Source organism: Neodiprion fabricii, chromosome 3 (genome assembly GCF_021155785.1).
Source record: "Neodiprion fabricii isolate iyNeoFabr1 chromosome 3, iyNeoFabr1.1, whole genome shotgun sequence".
NCBI classification, from domain to species: Eukaryota; Metazoa; Arthropoda; class Insecta; order Hymenoptera; family Diprionidae; genus Neodiprion; species Neodiprion fabricii.
The window spans coordinates 23,078,617-23,100,098 of NC_060241.1; the positions used below are offsets into that span (position 1 = coordinate 23,078,617).

The following is a 21,482-nucleotide window of genomic DNA, read 5'->3' on the forward strand; positions in this document are numbered from 1 at the left end:
CAAACAAAGAGTGCTTCTGACGATTCAACCACATCACGGTGACTGGCGTTACTTTTTCCCCACCCTGTATACAATGGGAGAAAATCTAAATTGGTGGAGCAGCTACAGACACTGAGACACCGAGTCGAATAGAAAACCTCGATGGAACCACCTGTTTCCGTTTTGTATCTCGTGTTTCAGCTGTTCCTTGTACCCACTTAATGGTCTTGGACTCGCCATTAAAATAACTCAAAACTCAAACACGTTGCAGGGTATCGTCTGGAGACTCCGCAGGAGTGAATTATACGTAACACAGGCTTCGTGATAAATGAACACCCAACCGAGCCGGCTACCTAGGATTTTGTTAATTGATAACGCATACTCGCAATCTGTGTCGTTCACTCACATCGTTCCTCTGCTCGATGTTTCTCAATATTTTCGATACAGTAACCGACAAACGTACCGACCGCATAACGACGATCGAACCATCGCAAATCTATCCAATTTATTTGTGAAACAAGATCCATGAAAATTGTTTTTCATTAGTTACTCTTAGTACGATAGTTTGGAAAGGTGATTCATTGTTCGTTAAGCGGGTCAATGTCAATTTCAATGTTTTTCCTCGTCTATTTTGTATTATTCTAGAAAATTTGATCGATGTAATAATGCTGTAACGTACTTCTGCGAAGCGATAAAAATTAAAGCACTTTTCCGACACTACTGCGCTAAGCAGACGAAACAATGTACAAGGTGATATTTTTTTCAGGGTGAGTAATCGTTTGCTTAATCTTGATTTTCACGTGTCTATGTGGTGGATGTAATTATCTCGAAACGTAGGCGCAACGCGTCTCCTCGAAGTAAGCCCTACACGTCACGCACATAGGCGTTTACTTTTTCCAAGATATGTCTGAAACGCATTCGTGTCAAGCGTTTTGAAGGAATCTCAACAGAATGTGAAAGACCTCTGAAATTTTACATTTTAATACATACAATCTCGCATCATACCCTCTTTTCCAAACCGTGGGATAAATAGTTCCAAGGAAAATGTGGTTATGAGTACGATTGAAGTGCAAATAGGCGAAAAAATACACCGCATTCAAACCGCAACTATTCCTTACATCTTCCTTTATTTGAAACGAGAGTAATAATAAAGAAGAATCACAAGTCGAGCGGCGGTTCTAAGGTGACGTCATGAAACTTTCCAGCCGGTGATATTCTTCGGCAACTTTACGCTATATACCTACGCTGGATTTCTTTCGGGTGTGCCATGGGAAAACACAACAAGTTGCGATATTGGACCGCGTACGATTCTCGGAAAGATTATCAGCGTCGAGACTCGGAGATACGTGCAGAGGTATAGCTATAGGTGGGGCCGTTTTATGACCGGATAATATGTGATACGGCCTAATAATTGTAAACAACCGCGGATTCGAAGGCGCATGTTACACCTAAAAATTACAGTGCCGTACATCTCATCGCACGATGTACGAGAAATCGTATCAGAAAAGCCAGAGAGAGCTCCATGCTTGAAAAATCGTAGAGTGCAGAGACGATTATGAAAGGAGGTTAAAAAACGTTCGACTGTTCATCGCGTAATTACTGTATTGATATTCGGAACACGTAACACGCGTGACGTGATATTTCCGCGAGAATGTGTAACCTGCACTGTTACACCGAGATCAGAAGATTTCTACATAAAGTTACAACAACGAGCATCGAATGGATGAATTATCGCCGTAGAAAAATGTATTCCTGAATATAACTGCGTAATTATTCGAAAATACAATAATTCGAAAGAAAATTCTCACCGATACGAGTCTAAGATAAGCGTGGTATTGTACAAAAACACACGCATCTCAGAAGTAGATGTACGTGCTCTTCTCCGAACTTTGCATTCACAGTCCGTATTGTTGGTATTACAAGTACGACACTTGTAGTCACATACCGTCACACACTGTCGCATACCTAGATGTGACGCGTTACGTAAGTTGACTAGGTATTTTTTCACCTCCCTACACCGCGTTCGCGTGCATCGTGCTTCTGGCTCGTGTCTTTCCTTCTGGAAGAGGTGCTCCTCCAAATTTAGGGTGGATAAAAACTGTACGTAAGTATCCGTCTTGTACAAATATTTACCATTACCATATATATAAGGTACAGGAGGCTCATATTCTGGATAATCTCAAGTTTAAGAAAAATTTTACATCGAACAGATTAACCCTCTGACAGTTTAACAATTTTCGAAAAATTTTTAGTCGACCATTGATTCGTACATTCGCCGATTCTCAATCGATTATCACCCCGTTTTACTACACGTCTTATGATTTTTTATTCTGAATACTATCGTCTGCTGCTGTTTCTCAATTCGCACAAAGAACGAAACTTTGAATACCGTGTCGCAGCGACTTGGCTGAATTAAACTGCCGTGCAAAAACTCGCTGATCGTGTAGGTATAAGGTATGCAATTCTCGCCTCTCGTAAAACAGAGACCAGAGTCTTATGTTTCGAAGGACTTTAGTCTGGATACCTGTACAGACGTGAATACCGGAGCTCGTAGATACGTGTGTATAAGGACTGTATACCCTTATATGCGCGAACCGGAAACCACTGATCAGTGTCGTGTAATGACAGCTTATCTGATTTCAAGCTGAGCAAAAGAAATGTTTTGAAAACGTGTGTCAGACACTCGTATTGCAGGAATTTCAATTATGATATCACGTCATTTACAAATTCAACCAAAATCGCTTACCTTAGTGAATCAGCTAATGGTTAATTGATTAGCATAAACTGCACAGTGAATTCACGACTTGATCATGGACTTTCTTTGATTCAACCATACGATCATACGATACAAGCTTAGTTAGCGACGTCTCAAAACTTTTGATTACATAAATTTGATACGCGGTACATTAAAGTTTTAGGTGCGCAAAGTCTGACCGAAATCTCCTGTTTGTCTCATAGGTATATGCATTTCTTAGCCACAGCAAAAAAGAGAGAAGATGGAAGAAAAACGATGACTCAAAATTAATACGAGATACTTGTACGAGTATCTTGACATGAATTACAGTTTTTGTATCGGCCGATTATTGGTCGCTGTAATCAATCCGCATTTCAAATTAATCTACGTGTCATTTGACTTGATAAAGTTTAGTTTGATAGTTTGATTTTTGGTACTTTGTATAATCATGATACGATACATGCGTGTGTGATAAATGAGTGATGATCCGTCTCGGTCACTAACAAGGTGAAACAAAGTGAAACAAGAAATGGAACAAGAGGAAGAAGCGACGACGTATATTATATTATTATACATGTATTTACTCCTACTCTTCGTGTCGATACGTGAAAAAGCGGTCGCGTCACTTGATTCATGCTAATTTTAAGCAAAGTCGCATAGTTATTCAATTCGCGCTGTACTAGTTTGCTGTGATGTGAGGTGATGCAATCCTTGTCTTACCTCTGCACCTACCTAGTATCATCAGGTATGCTTACACAGACTGTTACTATAAGCAAACCAATCTTTCCTTTATGCGCAGAATGAATTTTATCAAGTTTCAAAGTGTCGTAGGAATTATCTCGACGGTCATTCCAGTCTTATACAAATTCAACAAAATTCCAAAAGAAGACACACGGAAAACCATTAAAAAGATGGATCACTTTTTCCGAATATGTGCGAGACTTTCCTCAGCTATTTCAAAACGATGTCGCAGTACCTGAGAACTTGGGGGAAGCATGCGGGAACTTACACGGTTCGATTTCAAGAAATTCTAGACTTTTTCTTTCTTTTATTAAGAATTTACGTGACGATCTAGCTTTATACGAGTTTACTTATTGGGATTCATGGATATCCTCGGATGGATTTACAATTGAAACAGTTCTCAGACAAAATCTTGTCGAAAAAGATCATTTGAAATTATTCTCCAATTATATTGTAGAAAGTTTTTACCTCGTAACACGCTGGACGGCACGAGATAATATGACCAATGATAATTCACGTCAAACGTTATAATTGTGAAAGGAATTTGGAAAAAGACACTGCAGTGTCGGATGAACGTTTTTTGTCCATTTCTGAAAATTAATTGTCATAATTATACCCGTCAAACTTTAATGTTTCGTCATATTAACTGTTCGAAAGTAATTTGAAACAGCCAGCTTGTCAACCTGTTCGATTATTTGACAAAACCATTCAAAAAGACACCTCAGATCTTGAAACGAACGAATTTCCTGCACAACTTCTCGCTCCAGCTGCTGGTATGATGCAACCTGAATAAATACTGATAGACCGGTCGTTACAACATATCGTATCATCTGCGCGGAACGATTATAGAGAAAACCGATCGCGGTATCCTGCCGACGTAATTCAACTCTCCTGGAATAAATCCGCACATATAATACCTGCAGCATGCAATTCCGTGATTATATAAGAAAAATAAAAAATGCAATATTTATCTGAATATATATCAGAGAAAATCAAAATAAAACTGGGTCGAATTTTTCATTTTCGTCAAGAAAAGGTAATGGCGAATATTACGAGTAATTAAATTTAAGGAATTTATGATAAATTATGCACAAATGTATTTTAGCATGTATGAATATATGTATATCGTTGCAATTTTTATGATCTGCTAGATTTGGTCCAATTTTTGTGATCAAGTGGACAAAAAATGATACTTTTTATTAATTTTACTACGAAGTAGTCACAAACATTTTTATACATGTCTGATTATTACGTGCGCGTAAGCTACGAAGATCTCTGTGAAAATATAGCGAATAACAATACAGGAGTTTCAAACAAGGGTTTGGATCATTTGGATTCGTTTCAAATCGCTTAATAATTTAAACATCCACTAGATGCTTACAATTTTACTCTGCAGTGGCTAATCTCATTGAGAAGACCATGTTCTACAGTCACTCGAGTATAAAATTTTCTTTTTTGTTCAACGTAATCATGTTAATATTGGCATTAGTTTTCCATAGTTAATATCGATGCATTGTTCGAAAATTGAATATTTAAAAATGCCCACACGTTTAATAACGGTGTTCAAGTGACTCTGACAAAAATAGTCTTTCAAATGAAACGATCCATCATCGTGAAATCAGACGAATCTAACAGATGTGAAATAATTTCGAAGCGATTTGAAACGCAGCATTGACAGGTATCTATAAATTTTTCCTTCATAGTCCTAATATTACCCATTTTTGCACTTTAAACTAGATGCTTCGTGGCTTACGAATACAATAACTTGATAAATACCTGACGTACGATTATCTCGTAATAAAATGAATAAAATATAAAATATCGGTCTGTAATCGCAGTCGACTTCCTTACTCCAGGGTTAGGAAAAAAAAGGCAAAGTACGGAAGTTGTATACATAGATATGTAGAATTTCGCGACCTCTGTTAATTTAAATGACGGGCCAATTCATTGAGATGAGTCATTTTTGAGGAAAAATTTATTAGAACGACGTTTCGGCAGGGCTGCACCCTATCACCTTCAGGTTAAAATATTGGTGCTATTGATATCGCCATCATCCTATCGCATTGTATTATTTATATTTTATCCTGAATTTCTCCCCAAAAACGAACCATCTCGACGAATTGTCCAATCAGTTGTATACACAGGTAAACGAAAACTCGTTGATGCAAGGGCCGAATCGTCCTCGGAATAATATTGTATAGTATGAAGTCATTAACGTTAGGTACGGCAACGATGCATGTTGGGGAAAAATCGTTACTCCGCATCTCGAGCAATATGCGAAATTTATAGTAAACCACGATAAAGAAAATATACTCTTACCTCCAAAGTCATTCTAAATCTGATCTCCGTTACGTTAACGTTACTAATTTCAGTCGCACGAAACAACAGGAACATATTTTAACAGGAGTTATTGTTAACTCGACGGACTCACCTTGACGGACGTCAGCTCCGAGCGTAGCTGATGGAGCTGGTGCGCGGCGTTCGCTGCCTCCTGGAGGCTGGCCTCCAGAGTAGCCCGGTCCCTCTGGAGGGCCTCGACCTCTCTCTCGAGCTCCTGCATCTTCGCGGCCTTGTTTCCTCCCCCCGGGCCGCCCTTTGAGGCCCTCGAGACGGCAGCCGGCTTTCCCTCCAAGGAGGAGGCGCTCGAGGCCTGTCTCAGAGGGCCCTGGCCCTGGCCCCCGGGCCCGGCTCCAGGATGATTCGCCTGGTGTGTCTGCTGGCCTCTGCGGAACAGCGATTTGAACTTCATCATGGTCACTTTTACGATAGCCAAGAGTCAGTCAGCAGCAGCAGCAGCAGCAGGGTTAATCGAGAGACTGCGGTCTTCGCTGGTCTTAATTCGCTCTCATTTTACATTCGCGTTCACGTTTCGTTACGACGTGTATTAGGTCGAGCCGACGGACTTTCAAGGGTCGAAAGTCTTTTCAGCTGCCATTGCCGTCTTATCCACTTCTCGATACGGATTTATGACCGAAGTTCGACCGAGGGTGTGTTAATTCTTCGTTGCACCGACCACCGACCACCAAAGAAAGCGCAACATTCTTTTTAAACGAACGTCGAACAGTTATTACCGCGCCACCTTTGCTTTAAACCTCTCCTCGACCGGAGCTTCGATTATTCATTATCATTGTTTATTTTTATTTCACACTCTCTCAGCATTTTTGCACACCTGTGTCAACGATTCAATTTTACACCAAGGAATGGCCGATGGATCTACTTCCATGCATAAGAGAACAAGGAGGTTCCTGAACCGTCGGTAAAGTGAAAATTATGAATATTCATGACTGGATCAATCCATTTCCTCTATTCGTGGCTATTCTTCCCAAAAGTGACTTGAATATTGCTCAACTTTTGTCCCTACCAAACGCCTGTGTGATAAATCTTTTCCAATTACTGAGCATACGGAAATGATAAATTCGAATTATGGCAAAGCTTGTTTTTTTTTTTTTTACATCCATATCACGCGATCGAGGATTTTCAACACCTAGCCGTACATTCCAGTGGTAATAATAATTACTATAACCAAGAGCCATTGACGGATTTCATTGATGTTATTATTCGAGTGATTAAATCAAATAATTTCGAGAGAGGTATAACAATAAGAGAAATCAGAGGGACGGGATATTATTTCATGGCAAAGAAAATCGTATATTCGTAGAGGAACAACTGTACAGTGTGCGTTAGCGAACAAGAAATTCGCTTGCATAACTTAATCTTGTACCGGCGGAAGTGCTTAGTTCCCACGCATCTGTACTTAACCGGCCGGCGTGATACTTACGTGTGTATACTACGTGTAAGAATGTATCTACTGTATCTAGGTATATCTACGACTAGATAATCGGTCAAACGTTAGATCGTACCTTTGTCGGGGTGCGTGGGCGAAACGAGAAACGCAAAACGTTATACATTACACGGGTGTTATAAAAATGAGAACGATTCCTCAATGGCGAATATAAAGCTTGTCGGAAACCTCGGGCGACGCTGCGGTTCTTTGTACTTCCGAATAACTATCAAACGTGTACGATAACGCTATATGAGCATGAACTGTGATGGTAAAAAGTCACGCGTAGGTCTGCAGAATACGTGAAAAAAATTTCTTTCGGCGATAGCGCGATTAAGGACATTGACAGCCGTTACCTTTGTCAAATGAAGTGTAAAATTAAAATTCAGTCACGTGATGTTTTTGTTCGATGAAAAATTTGATTTACCAGATCAACGGAATAAATCAGTAATTGAAATCGAAGCTCAGCTGACATTGTAAATTTAGTGCAGTTTATAGAAATCGTGAAATTCTCAGTTACGTATCAGCAAAATGAATTCGTTTCGGTACGGTTTCAATAGTCAAGCGTGTTGGTCTTGACCTGCATTTTTTGGAACCGATTAACAATTTAGATGGATTACGACAGCCAAAATGTTTTCCTGACCATGGTAGTCTTTCAACTCTTAATAAAGTAAAATGAGTATCACTATCAGATAATCTTGAACCTTAATTCATGTCTCTGATTTTTGACAGTTCGTTTATTATATTTCGATTTGGCATTTCTTATACTTTTCAAAATTCACTATAACTACTTGTGTTGAAGACAAACGACGAAGCGACTTATTGTTGATTAGTTATTATTGACCAATTAAGGCATAGAAATTCCAAAAATCACCTAAAGTAGAGACAGAAAGAGAAAGAGAGCGAAAAGAGTGGAACGTGTAAGCACGCTAGGAAAATTAAATAAAATTTATCCATTAGCTATTATATTCGTTAAAAATAATAAGCAAAACTTCTGCGTACGTGTCGGTGGAAACTGTATATTTCTGACAGTCGAGAACTACAGATTTGATTTGTAAAAGAACAATTATTTTTTTTTTCCACAGATAATTTTGAGACATAAAACACGGTTCGAAATGATATAAAGACGGTTTTTTCACGTCACTCGTTACGTTTATACATATATATATACATATACATGTATAATTACACGGGTATATTATCGTGTTCCATATCATATATACCGTGCCTAAATTAACTTATTTAAACCAAGAAGGCACTGTACCAACGTCGATAATATCAGCCGTCAGTATTATGTCGAAATTTATACTATCCCGCCCTCAATCTCTTCACGTACAGCCTGTGGGAAATTCCATAAAATAGTAACCATTATTTTTGGCGGTCAGGAGTTTAAAAGCCCTTCGGTACGTAGAGACGAAAAAACGATGGAATTACGAAGTGAACAACTATTAAAATAGAATGACTATTGCACCTATCGAGAAGCTGTGTTGCGTTCGACGTCTTGCAAACAATTAGCGATAACTTTCACAAATAATTTCATAACGGTAGATTTAACTCCTGTGCTCCAAAACGTCAAATGATCAAAAGCAGTTGTAGGATGTGAGAAAATTGTCAAATTCCCGCTGAAAATTTCGCTGCACACTGTTCGCTGATTAGAAAAATTACACCCTAAATTGATCATAATAGAGACGATCGTTTAATCCATGCGTGATACTCGAGGAAATTAAAACCACTCCGGTGATTCAAAGAGTCGAGAAATGGAAGATATTCGAATGCACCTAACAGCGTTTAACAAAGAAGGACACGGACTACGCCTTGAAAACTGCACTATCACCGCTTGGTATATTATATCGAATCCTGGACCCAATTCGCAGAACAAGTAGTCTGACCATAAGGATAAAGATTAACTATAATAAAAGTCGGCAGAGGTAAAGCGCTGTTCGCAAGGATCGTATTAGTCGTATAAAAACGAGAAAATGGGCACCCCTCGAGCCGAGCTACCAACCACCACCTGTTGCTCAGGAATTTACGCCAAGGAATTATATTATGAACTTGGTATATTTACTGTATATACATATACATGTATACATGCATCCATAAGCCTGAATAACTTTTATTTCTGCACCGCACTCTCAAGATTTTACAACAACTAAGAACAAAGGTAAAAAAAAAAAAAAAAAAACCACACTGTATGAAATTCTTCGCGTTATCGTTTAAAGTTATACAGAGTATTATAAAATTGGTATTAATCGAGTCAAGAATAATCGTAATAACAATTAAATCGCAGACGCACAAACGGTCACACACATCCGCGCGTTCATTTTTTACTTATTTTTTTTTTATTTTTTGTTCTTTTTTTGAAAAAAACCGTAGAGTCGCGACAGAGACGTCGTACGTACATACGCCTCAGTATTGCATTCAAGACTGGAGTGCGCCGCCTGAACGGTTCAGAACCCCGCTGGCTCGATGGAGAAGTTTTACCGAAGGAGCGGGGAAGCGGGAAGAAGAAGAGGGGGAAGGCTAAGGGGAGGGGGAGGGAGAGGGAGGAGGACGCGGGTCCAAACAGCTCGAGGAGGCTGCGGAATTTGCAGACACCGCCGACAAGTTTTTCTCTCCTATACTTATACGACGAGCATATGGTTTCTTGTCCAGTGTGCGTGCGTTGGACGTTGTATGACATACTGTAATGGGTAGGCCTGTAACAGTTGGAGGTGGTATACGTTATACAGGCTTACGTATGTACCTACACTGTCACGTGTGGATATTATAAACGATACACGTAAGCGGCGTAAGACGTAGGTGACATTTATTTTTTCAAGTTTTGATACGCCACGTTGAAAGGTTTGATCCTGAAATTTATACGCTCGTTTGACGAAAGCGCTGCGATATTTTTTTAAGCTTTAACGGATGAAAAATGCGTCGCGAGTGTTGATTTTTATTTGATTTTTTTTTTTTTACTCTAAACTAATTGACAAAAATTCTGAGACGCGTCGTGAAGTTTTCTTCGACGGATCGTACGTGAGAGAGGATAATGGTTATTGAAAATGATGCAGGAACAACCGTGCTTACTTCGAATCATTGGCACAAATGAGTCATTTGTTGTAAAAGTGTAATTGGTATGATTTCATTTTCGATTGAATTTGCCAAAATACTGGAAAACTGTTTCGGACAATGAATAAATGACGTATTGAAAGCAGAAGCTGGAAAAGTACCTGGTAATATGTAAATCCCGAAAAGTCAACGTGAATATGTAAGAAACAGTTGGCATGTACACGAATCGTTTTCGGCTACTTCGACTTTTCGTTCTTAAGAATTTCATGTTGTTCGTTAACCCGGTCATTCGTTTACGATGAATTGCGATTAAATACGATTGTGACTTTTCGACTCTCGAAATTCTCCCTCGTCATTGAAGGTATGTGCTTCGGGAGAGAAAGGGAATATAAAGGATCAAAGAAAAAAAAAAATAGCAAAAACGTAGTAAAAGTATAACACAATCAAGACTTCCGATTGTAACTCTGACTCCGATAGCGGGTATACGTAGGTATTATAGAAGAACGTACATGCGGAGTTGGGTACGTCAAGTCGTATATTCCTTGGTATCTAACGTTGGTTGATTGTGAGATATGGTTGAAGGGAGGCGCATGAAGAATTATCCTGCAACTCAACGGGACTCTTCTAGCAACTCGGTTGTACTCCTCGACGTTTGTATTGAATGCCTACATTATAGGTGTGCAGCAACGTATTATTCTTTTCTTCTCGAGCAGGTATCTTTTTCTGTACTCAAGTTTTCTTTACGTAGCCCGTAATATCGACGTCCACTGTATCTTATACAGATATCCGGACGTGTGCTCAGGCTACGCGTACTTGACAGTCATCCCGAGCCTGAATGAATACCTGAAACTGGTTTACGTTCGATTTCTACTTCTGACCGAAAACTGTAACGAGCCCGACAAACGAGGAGGAAGACGGGAAAAATTGGGATGAAGTTGAGAATTTTAAACGTAAGACATCAAGAACTGCAACAAAAGTGATTACTTCCTGTACAATTCGAGCCGGTCGAATAGATTCTAATGAAAATACACAGAAGGATGTTTCCGACCGGAAATCAATCAGAGCAGAGACCGGACGTAACTTTTTCTCGTAGATCGCAATACCCAAGCAATTCTCAAGCTATTGAAATCGATGAGAAAGTGAATCTCAGTCAACTGGATTTATGCGAGTATTTGAGAACGACAGAAAATTTAAGATCAATATTAATCGTAATTGTGGTAGGTTGACGTACTCGGCACACAGCTAAGTCAAAAACCTGCAACGAGGATAAGTAACGCTGCTGTTCGAGATACTGCGAGAAGCATGAACTCTGAACACCGTGTGAAACTTCGAAAGGCAACGGTTCTCCGATAATCTTCGTTAATTATCTCGACGTCGATTGATAGGTGGACGCCGGATCGTTTGCTCCGTTTTGCGCTTACAGAGTATACCGTTTTACAATGATTTTCACAACGTTGAATACAGAGGAGTTCTCTGAGGCGCACGGTAAAAAACCTAGGTCGCAGTTCCAGACTCGCTTACATCGCAATGACTCTACACCAATTCCCAGAATTTCTTTCCTTATTTTATATCAACTTTCGATTATATCTTTCCTTTCTAAAGTCGCACCTCATCGTTTGTGCGGAATGTATTATAAGCCGTGGTATGATGCGAGGCGTTTTGCAATACCCCAAGTAGTCCACAGGAGGCAAAAGTCAGCTGCTTTACAAACACTGTCAATTTGGAAGTAGGGCGTATGAAAAATTTCTTCCGAGTTCGTTTGCAAACGATCCGATCTTTTCACGGAAGTTTTGAGAGAGCGGAGATGGAAAATTATAGAGTTAATATTGTATTTAACGTGAAATAATGAGATGGCGAAAAGATTTTCTGAAGAGATCAAGATTGAGACCCCCTAAAATTCCCTCACGTAAAACGTCCGGTTACACATAATGTATGTAACACATGTTATCTTTTGCAACAATAGAAGAGTTGTTCTTGTTCCGTGTTCTCGTTCCTCGGGTTCTTCGAGCACGAAGAGAACTGGTTACGTGTCAAGATAAGCCGATTGCTTTTCTCCTCGCTGTGTATTTATACACTCCAGAAACGATCAAAGGTTCATTTTTTGATGTCCGCTCGAGCTTGCAGAAACGTCGAGATGGAAACGTGCAGATACCGCGGAAGCTGCAGTTTTATATTAGCATCTACAGGGTGTATTAATTCTGTATCAATCCTTTAAATTGTCTCCGAAAACAAAAAGGATACAGAAAAGTGGTACCGATATTGATCGGAACAAACCCGTCGAATCATAAACCTTATGACGAATAGAATAACTCAACTTTGGCTCATGGTGAAAATGATTTTCGTTCAAGTTATATGTTTAACGTACTTTCAAGTTTTCAGATGCATATCGGTATGGATACCTCAGAGAAGGGTACGCCCTCAAGGTCGTGACCACTAACGCCAACGAATGATTCACGATTTACAGTGAACAAAACTCGCGACTGGAGAAAATTTAGAAATCGGCACATGCCGTTCAAAATTTGCAAAAGTTTTACGCGAGTCTCTAAACTTATGTGATAAATTCGCGTGGATCCTGGATTTTTGCTACACCCTGTAGGTATCGGTAAGTTTTCAAAGTCGATGCTTGTCGCAAAGTTCGCCTGTAACGTGTCACGTCATTTAATCAAGAAAGGTTTTTGCTATGCAGTAGGGGTTCATGGTTCTCGCTTGAGAGAACTGGAAGAATGACACCGGAGTTGCGGTAGCTCCCAGGGGCTCACAATCAGAATGGAAGAAGTAAGAATGCCCGGTGAAGTTCTCCTTCTTCTGCGCTCGTAAAGTCTTCACTCGTCGGGTTCTCCCTCTCTCTCTTTTTCTCTCTTTCTCTCTCCACCAAGTAGCGACGGATACGATTTACACGACGTTTATCGAATACACGGATGCCTAGGCTGCACGTGATACGCGAGTGTAAGAACGAATAAATTATTGGGATGAACGTAAGCCGTGATCGAATTATAGAACTCCTGATCACTCGAGAAACTCATCGCAAGCGATTTCCTTCACGTTTCGGCGGATGTCGTATCGCGACTTCAAAATTGTCCGTCGTACCAATTTTTAAAAAAATATTTTTGTTCGCGTTCAAACGGCGTTCAATTACTTCGCTGCTGATAGACGAAGGGATTGGAAAGAGCCGAGAAATTATTACCTGCCGGAGACCATTGTCCCATAGACCCCACTGCCAACACATGCATCATTCCTTCCACCATTCCACAGTTCCATTACGGCATATTTCTTACGACTTTTCATATCCAGGTGAGGTGCACATGTGACTGGTGTATTGAAATCGAAGCGTTATCCGACTGTGCAGTGCTTTCGAGTATGTGGTCAAGGGGAGGCTTTCAATATATTTCACCCAGCAATTGCTCGTTGAGGTTAATTTTTCATCAGCCGGATGGAAATTAGTTTCAAGTCGATCCTACTGGTTTGAATCTTCAATTTTCCGAGATTTCGATGGCAAATTTTTTCGGATATTCGTTTCAGTCTTACGGGCGGATCACTTGACGATGTGGACAATGTTTTTGCAACACTTGCACAATGTTTTTCACACGGTAGAAGACAGCGTCTACTTATATCAAACACCGAACGCAACTTCAAGTCGTATCATTACGTGTACCAACGATATTTTCTAGCATCGAGGTGTCAATTATACTCGGGAGAATATTACTGCAGATGCTATATGGTATACCACGCAATCATTGGTCTGCGAGAGAGTTTGCAGATGTTTGCAAGGTGCTGCGGCATCAGTATCAGCAGCAACGGTGCACATCTAGCGTGCAAATGCATGTCGAGTAGTTTTGCATTCGCATTCTCGTCTTTGATACGATTCGCGGAAAAGTGATACGCTCGCCTCGTAATCCCATCTATTTCACAAATCTTTGCGCAACCTTTCTAATTCAAGGCATATGACGAGTTATTGCACTAGAGTTTACCGCAATCCATTTTCATCGACAGTTTCTACTTCGTTATATATACGTATGTGTACGATATTAAAAACCAAGCGGTCAAGACATTTTGTAATTCAGGTCGTACGTAAGAGAACGCGTTTTATTATACCCAGGCGCATGCGGTATAAACTTCGAAGTAAAAACTAAACGGGCTTGCGCAATGTGCGCCATCGACTATAAATGCACAGTAATACTGGCGGTAGTATTCTGTAAAATTTTATTGGCACCAGGGGGTAATAAGTCTAAACGGTAATAACTGACGGATGTAAGGACTGCGTGAACATCTGGGATGAGACTAAGAGACGCGCAGGCAAACCCTGGCATTACGCATCTTGCGTGTATAATCTTGTACCTATAATTACACACACACGCTAGTAATGAACCAATTATTCGTTTTCACTCAAGATGACTTTTTCACACGTTCACGTGCGGATTTCGCAATCAAATACAGCGGCATTCGACATCAATGTCTTACATCCTAGTGAAAAGCTGAGACTTTTCTGTCTGTTTCTATTACAGGGTTACAACAACAAATATAACGCGGCGTTGAAGAATAATATTTTTCCTAAACTGCCGTACGCTGTGCACAATCCAAGTTACTAGGTCAGAGAAGAGCGTTGAAGAATTTGGGTTCGACTTCCTTTCGACTTGGGATGATTTTGACCTGAACATTGTAACTTGAAGATATCCACGCATGGGTCAACGTGAAGTCTGTTTTAAATCATCTTTTATAATTACCTTCGGTTCGTCGAAGACGGTCAAAGGCGCAGGGCATAAATTGTTCCACGAAAAAAGAGTCTGAAGGAGAGAAAAAAGAACCGTCGACCTCACCAAAGTTTTCGTGCGGAATATCCATCGACGTATCTCGTCAAACAAGGATGAGAAAATAAGAAATTTCCTTTACTTTCTCAGGGTAAAATATTATACATGCGGGCACTTACGAAAAATGTCAGGGGTAAATGTACAAAGAGGGCTTTGTGTATTTTTGAAACAAACTGTAGTTAGATAAAGGGCATACCTAAAGGACCGTGTGAATATACTCAAGAAAAAGATGTGACATGGTAAAAACACACAAAGACAGATATGGTGGAAAATGGGCAGGTATCCAGCTTTCATCAAAACCTACAACGTTTTATGACAATGTAAACTTCTAACTGTAAGCGCAGCATTTGGAAACGATTGTTAATTTGTACAACGTACATTACGTGAAGATTCCTTTACCTCGCGCACCTTATTCCTATTTCATTTCAGATCGTCGATCGTCGCAATTAGCTCTATTGCAAAATGAGACCTGCCAACCAGTCTGTGTGAAAAAATGTTGAACGATACAAGAGAAAATCCTACTCATGTTTCACTATGGTTGTTGCGTTTCTTACACGTCTTATCGTTAGGTCCGTTCTAGAATAACCGCTGCTTTTGAAATAGAGTGTGCTGTTGTATAGTCACCGAGTGAACACGAATGTATGCGTTACGTACACCGATTACGGGAACATAATACGCTTCCGGTATCTGATACTCGAGTGGCCCGCAGGGCGCAGCGCAAATTCTACTTACTTATGGCGCATATTTTAACCGCGATTCACTTCCGACGACGGAACTATGAAGTAGAGCCACGGAAGTGGTTCAGTTTCAAAACGTTGGTCTTACAGGCTAGCTATGCGAAACTATAAGATGACGACCTTTTCCGCTGTACGAACAGTGATGATCTAGGTAGGTGTAACATTAATTTTTATTACGAGAATTAATTGCCCATCCGACAAGTTCAGGGAATCGCCACCGCGAATAAAACAACGTTTGAAAACCTCAAGAAATGGGAATAAAAACAACAATGTACGTGTACAGAATGTGGCAACAACAACCGTGGGTACCTGTAACCGTGATTTTTTTAACTACCAAAGTATGATCGTGGATCTCCTGTCGCCTGGGATGAGACAAGATTACGTCAAAATTGAAATTGAAAGCGGAAGAGTGGCCGGTTTCTCGAACCTTATAGTTTATCGAACGTATCTATAATGTGTTAGGTTCGACGCATGGATGTCGATGACATATATAATCCAAGTGTAGGAGTCTTGCGTTATGGTTTCGTTACTCGAGCCCTTGAAGCCGGGAGGATTAGCCTATGACGAAGGGCGCGGTGTGATACAGGGTACAGCGGCCAAGATTTACTTCGATAAATATTACACGGATGTTCGAAAGAATGTACTTAAATGTTGCATGTAAAAAGTGATACATACGTAACTAAACGTTGTGTAGAAATATTTATGAGATAATATCATGGGAGACGCGTGAGTTGTGAGAGTTACACATTACATATTATGTATACGCAATAAATTGTGAAGCTTGAAGTGGTATAGCCTATAAAACGGTGATTCAACTCGAGAAATCCGATTCATTCGTCAAATGTTACGTTACGTATGATAATTATATTAGTTATCCTATACTGGTTAAAAGTTTTTGTAACGTTGCTGCCATTAAATACCGTAAATAACCAAGTAAAAGACACTGATAGTCTTCTTGTCTTCGAAACATTTTACCGTTTACTTGATTTGTTCAATGGCATAAAACCTTTTGATGCCACTGTAGAAGACTGGATAGCCAGTTGAAAATTTTAGAAGTATAACGATGCTTGTCGTTCGTGACTATTGAACACTGCGAAGTTGTGCGTTCCATGTTACGTTCAATTCCCGGTTACCTTATTATTGTTATTTTACTCGTGAGATGTTACGAAATGAAAGTAATTTCAGGGTTTAATACCGAGTGCCGATGCATTTGGGTCCGAGTGATTTTGCGCGAGTTATAATCTATTCGTACGTCGTCCACGATTCGAGAATTTATTGCTGGAATTTTTCAAACATCTTTTTTTAGCAGTTAAAAATCCAGGATAGTCAGATTTTAATTGGATTTCAGAGCGATGCCTTACGGATTTTATTTGTACGATGTTGAAGGTTTTATTTCAAGTCGATAGCGTCAAATGACGTTCGGAACAGAATAGAACGTAATAGTGGATTTTTTGGAATTCCAAAAAGGAGTTTACCTTTCATCCCCCCCCCCTCTCGCATTACCGGGCGATAACCAAAATTTACGTGGGTGCAATCGAAGATATCTGTTCTATCTCGTCCGAAAGATTATGCCCACGTCATCCACGGTTTATGCATGAGGCATAATATGAATAAAATTAAGATAAGACGAGACGTCTAAGGTTAGCATCGGCTAAGGAAACCTGAAACCGAGTAGTTCTCAATACATTTCCACTCAAAAACTATTCGCGCGAAACTCGGAAGCAACAGTCTAATTTTTTCATAACAAACTTCTGCACCGCTGCGAAATGCGTGCACGTGAATGTTTGAACGGTCAGCGATTTAGCGAACTCGGTCCTTCGCGACGGATGACGGTTTGACTTTGATATTTCTTAATTAGCCTTAGCCCAAGAACTCCACGTAAGCGATACCGCGAATTATAAGCACGTTTGAAACGTACGCCTGTTTACAGATACGTATTTCGGGTGCGATCAGGTCTCGGCGTGCCAACCACATCACTGTAAATATGTATAACTTCGCGGAATACTATAACGACGCTTTTATCTTGCACGAGCAATTTCATTCTTATCGTAATTCGACGCTCAAAAACAAGACACACCAAAAAAAAAAAAAAAAACAATAAAAAAAAACTTGCGTCATCGCATGTGGAGGAGAAAATTTTCTACAAAGCAGCTCACCGCTCCGGCAAGTCAACCGTCTCACCCTGATTGCCAGCAAATGCCCGAGAGATAACCTGCATAACTCAAAGGGACTAATACCATGGCGTACCGAATCTAATCGGTCCAAAGTCTTTTAGTTTTCGACTCTCTCAGTGTATTATTATCAACGTATCGTATACATTACCGGTACATGCATGTCAGCATGATAATTTTTCGCTCCAAGGAACCGGCAATATGCCAAGTGCAGAACGAAAAAGTAAAATGCAAAATCCATTTCCGTCGCGATGTTATAAGTCCTGAGGTATTCTGTCACGCGTTATTTTCGGAATGGTAAAAGTGCGCCGCGACACAGTAGTCAGAATTATCTTTAATCGCAGCTTCGCGTAATCATCCTGGGATCGACTCGAAAACCGTACGTAGATAAGTTGATCCTCCAATTTGACCGAAGAAGTTATTTTTTGAAAGAAGAGAAAAAAAATAAATAAAAATAATACATCTGATAGACTAGAAAGTTTCAAACGATTCTGAATACTTGGGGCAAGCTTCTTTTTCTGTATAAATCTTTTATAGTGAGCAGCCGAAAATCTGTTACATACCTAACTTTGACGCTTATACTGTACGTACACGCGTGGATCGACGGAGTGATGGAGATGGACAGATTATAGCTCGGTAGAATTTTTAAAGAATTCAAACATCTTCTACCTCAATACGAGTATACGGTGTAGACTGCTTTGATACTTGCAGTGTTCCCGAACGAAAGCGATCGGAATAATGCATTTAAGTATGCATACATTTACACACGTGTTTCTACTGACATTTTAACAAGGTTTGTGGACTATCATGTTCGACCGTTTCCAAAACGAAATCTCACAGGCCATTGTAAATGTGGTGGGTGAGGTCGATGTTCAGCTGACGAAATCTCTTGGAATTTTCATAATTTTTGTTGCTATTCGTTTCTTACTGTGATATTTTAACACAGCAGGTAGACGTTCCGGAGGATGTTTTACCGCACAAACTTGATACCGGAATCAGAATAAATGCGAAACTTCCAGAAGCCTGTTTTTGATTGAACCAAAAAAATCTGATTCGGAGCCTTGTGGGTATTAAGGCCGTACGAAATGATACACGGCCTTAGATTGTTCGCCTAGCGTTAATGTCCGTTCAATTATCTGTGACTCCGCAACAATTCAAGGATGCTAACGATAAGCTAACGTTAGCTGAAGTAATGACTTAACAGGGCCCAGCCGACGACGTGCCGGTTGAACCAAAATTAACGACAAGTACAAAAAAAAAGAGGCCCATTCGTCCGGACGACTTGGTTCAGTTGGTGCGAGTAGTTTTGTCAATTGACTCTTTGTGTCAACCAGGACTTAAGACGTTCGTAGGACTGGGGGCGGGAAGGGATAGGGTACACATGTATACAGTATGTAGAGTGAGACACGCGACGTATGACGTTGTCAGAAAAACCAAGAGACGGATAATACGCCAGGCGTTACGTATGCGGTGCACATTTCGAAGAGGATGCGACGCGGTTTAAAAGATGCATTTAGTCGACACGTTGATCAGGCCTGCATAAGAATCCTAGACAATTAGACGAAGTCGCGAATATTAATTAGATAATAACGAGGAACAGCATTGTTATTCAGCGTTAGGTACACTCTTTCATCATTATACGAATAACTCTGATTAGATACAAATATTTTCAATAATGTTCAGATTGGTGACTTGTTCTAAGAACGGGGTTGTCATGGTACGAAACATCTCACGCCATCGTCGTAATGATATTCGGATATCAGGCAAACCGTTTCACATTTCGGTTTCTGAATTCCGAGGAATATTTATTCTTGTTTTATTACCGACTGAACATCGTACTTTTGACCACTTTGTCGTTGATCGTTTGCTCCTGACAAAGCGCGAGGAGTCGGATTCGTTCTTCACGATCGGTAAAATACAAGGAAGTGTTTCTGAGAGCAAGGTGCTTAGGAGACATCAGAACCGGTTACATTCTTTCCAGCATAGGGAGGTATAAAACGATTACCGCAATGGGAACGGTGCAGGTGGCTATATCAAACCTTATACCCACTACTACCCGGTAATTAATAATCCGAGCCTGGAGTAGAATTTACGCCAGTCTCGGCGGGCACTCGGCTAGTGAAACCTGCAGCTTTTCATCACATTTGCAGCATACCTGCCTCCTATATTAATGACAACGGGGTATTTTCCGCAACGCTCGGAGCATCGTTAACGATTCGAAACAAAATTGGAACGAAAAAATGCATTGGATAAACTAGATTTGTACCTCATTTTGCGTAAAAAATGAATACAAATGGGTGGATAAAACTCAAAGCTTTCCGAGTGGTCCGGGTATCGATTAATAATAATAAGTAAAAAAAACAACCATAATTGCACATGCCTGACTTTATGTATATGATCGAAATTACAACTAATAACGTATAACCACGAGATCACGTTTTCAGGTTCAACGTCAGCAAAAAGTTCCATAATTTTCACCGTGACTGGACTCTACGGAATGATTGGTAATTACAGTAGGACGACACGCGAGCTTTTTGGCCTGACGTAACCCACGCGTATAATTCCGGGTAGCAAAAAGCCGTCCCTCGTTAGAATTAGAACTGCTGTGACGAGTTGGCGCAACTTTTGTTATATACTTGAGGTCAAGTTTTATGCTTCGTGTGTTTGTCGGGCCGCTGACCGATCCTCGCCTGCATACACGCACGCACCGATGCATACCCATAGTTGTCGCCTACATATATGAACGTGTCGTGCAGGAATATAAGTGTGGCAGAACGTGTGTTCACACTCTGTGAGCATCGAGCATACGCCTGGACTGTGAGAAAAATTAACGGTACGAGGTATCAGCTACCGTGTAGACTTTGGATTTTACTCGAGTGATGATTGGCGATTTAGGATTCAAGTTCTACATCGTGCGAAATTTTAACGGTCGATAAACAGATAGTAGCTAATGCCGAATCGTCAGAACTCCACGTGCTATAATACACGACCAGATAATATGGACCATCATTCGATTCTTCGGTGCGCGTGAACGCACGATGATGAAATGTCAAATTCATAAGCATACCGAATTCGTTGTTCAAAATTTTCAACACACATTGGGTGAAAACAATTATATCGTGACATTGATCTCAAGAACATTTTATTCCAACCACGTTCTAACACCCGCAAGAATGTAATGTTTTCACGAAATTTATCATCACCCCAGTTTCGTCAACCTTAACTGTGAGACGCGATTATTCTTTCACTTCCTTTGACAAATTTGCAGATACGATCATCCTTTTTGGTCGTCGTCCAATAATGTCTGCGGCAACGCTTTTACTGCAGGCGTAGCAGCGCGCGTCACGTTTTTGACGTGGCTGGGTTAATGTCGGGATTTTATAACTGAACAGCTCGATTCCGTGTGAAGTACGACGAAAATCCAACATGTTTACCAATTCCGCGTTTCACAAGATAGAGAATATAACAATAACGCTTCCAAGA

At 40.3% G+C, this 21,482-nt stretch overlaps 1 protein-coding gene across 9 annotated transcripts in view; it reads right to left on the bottom strand.

Annotated features, from left to right (window-relative positions):
• The window catches only part of LOC124178436, a 134,091-nt gene that overhangs the window by 18,428 nt on the left and 94,181 nt on the right, over positions 1–21,482 (bottom strand). For 8 of the 9 annotated variants that reach the window (XM_046561759.1, XM_046561758.1, XM_046561757.1 and 5 more), the window contains one exon: positions 5,886–6,177. In XM_046561759.1, the coding sequence (XP_046417715.1) occupies positions 5,886–6,177 (292 nt within the window). Of the gene's footprint in view, positions 1–5,885; positions 6,624–9,300; positions 9,411–21,482 lie in introns of those variants that run through there. The other variant, XM_046561765.1, reaches the window with a different exon arrangement.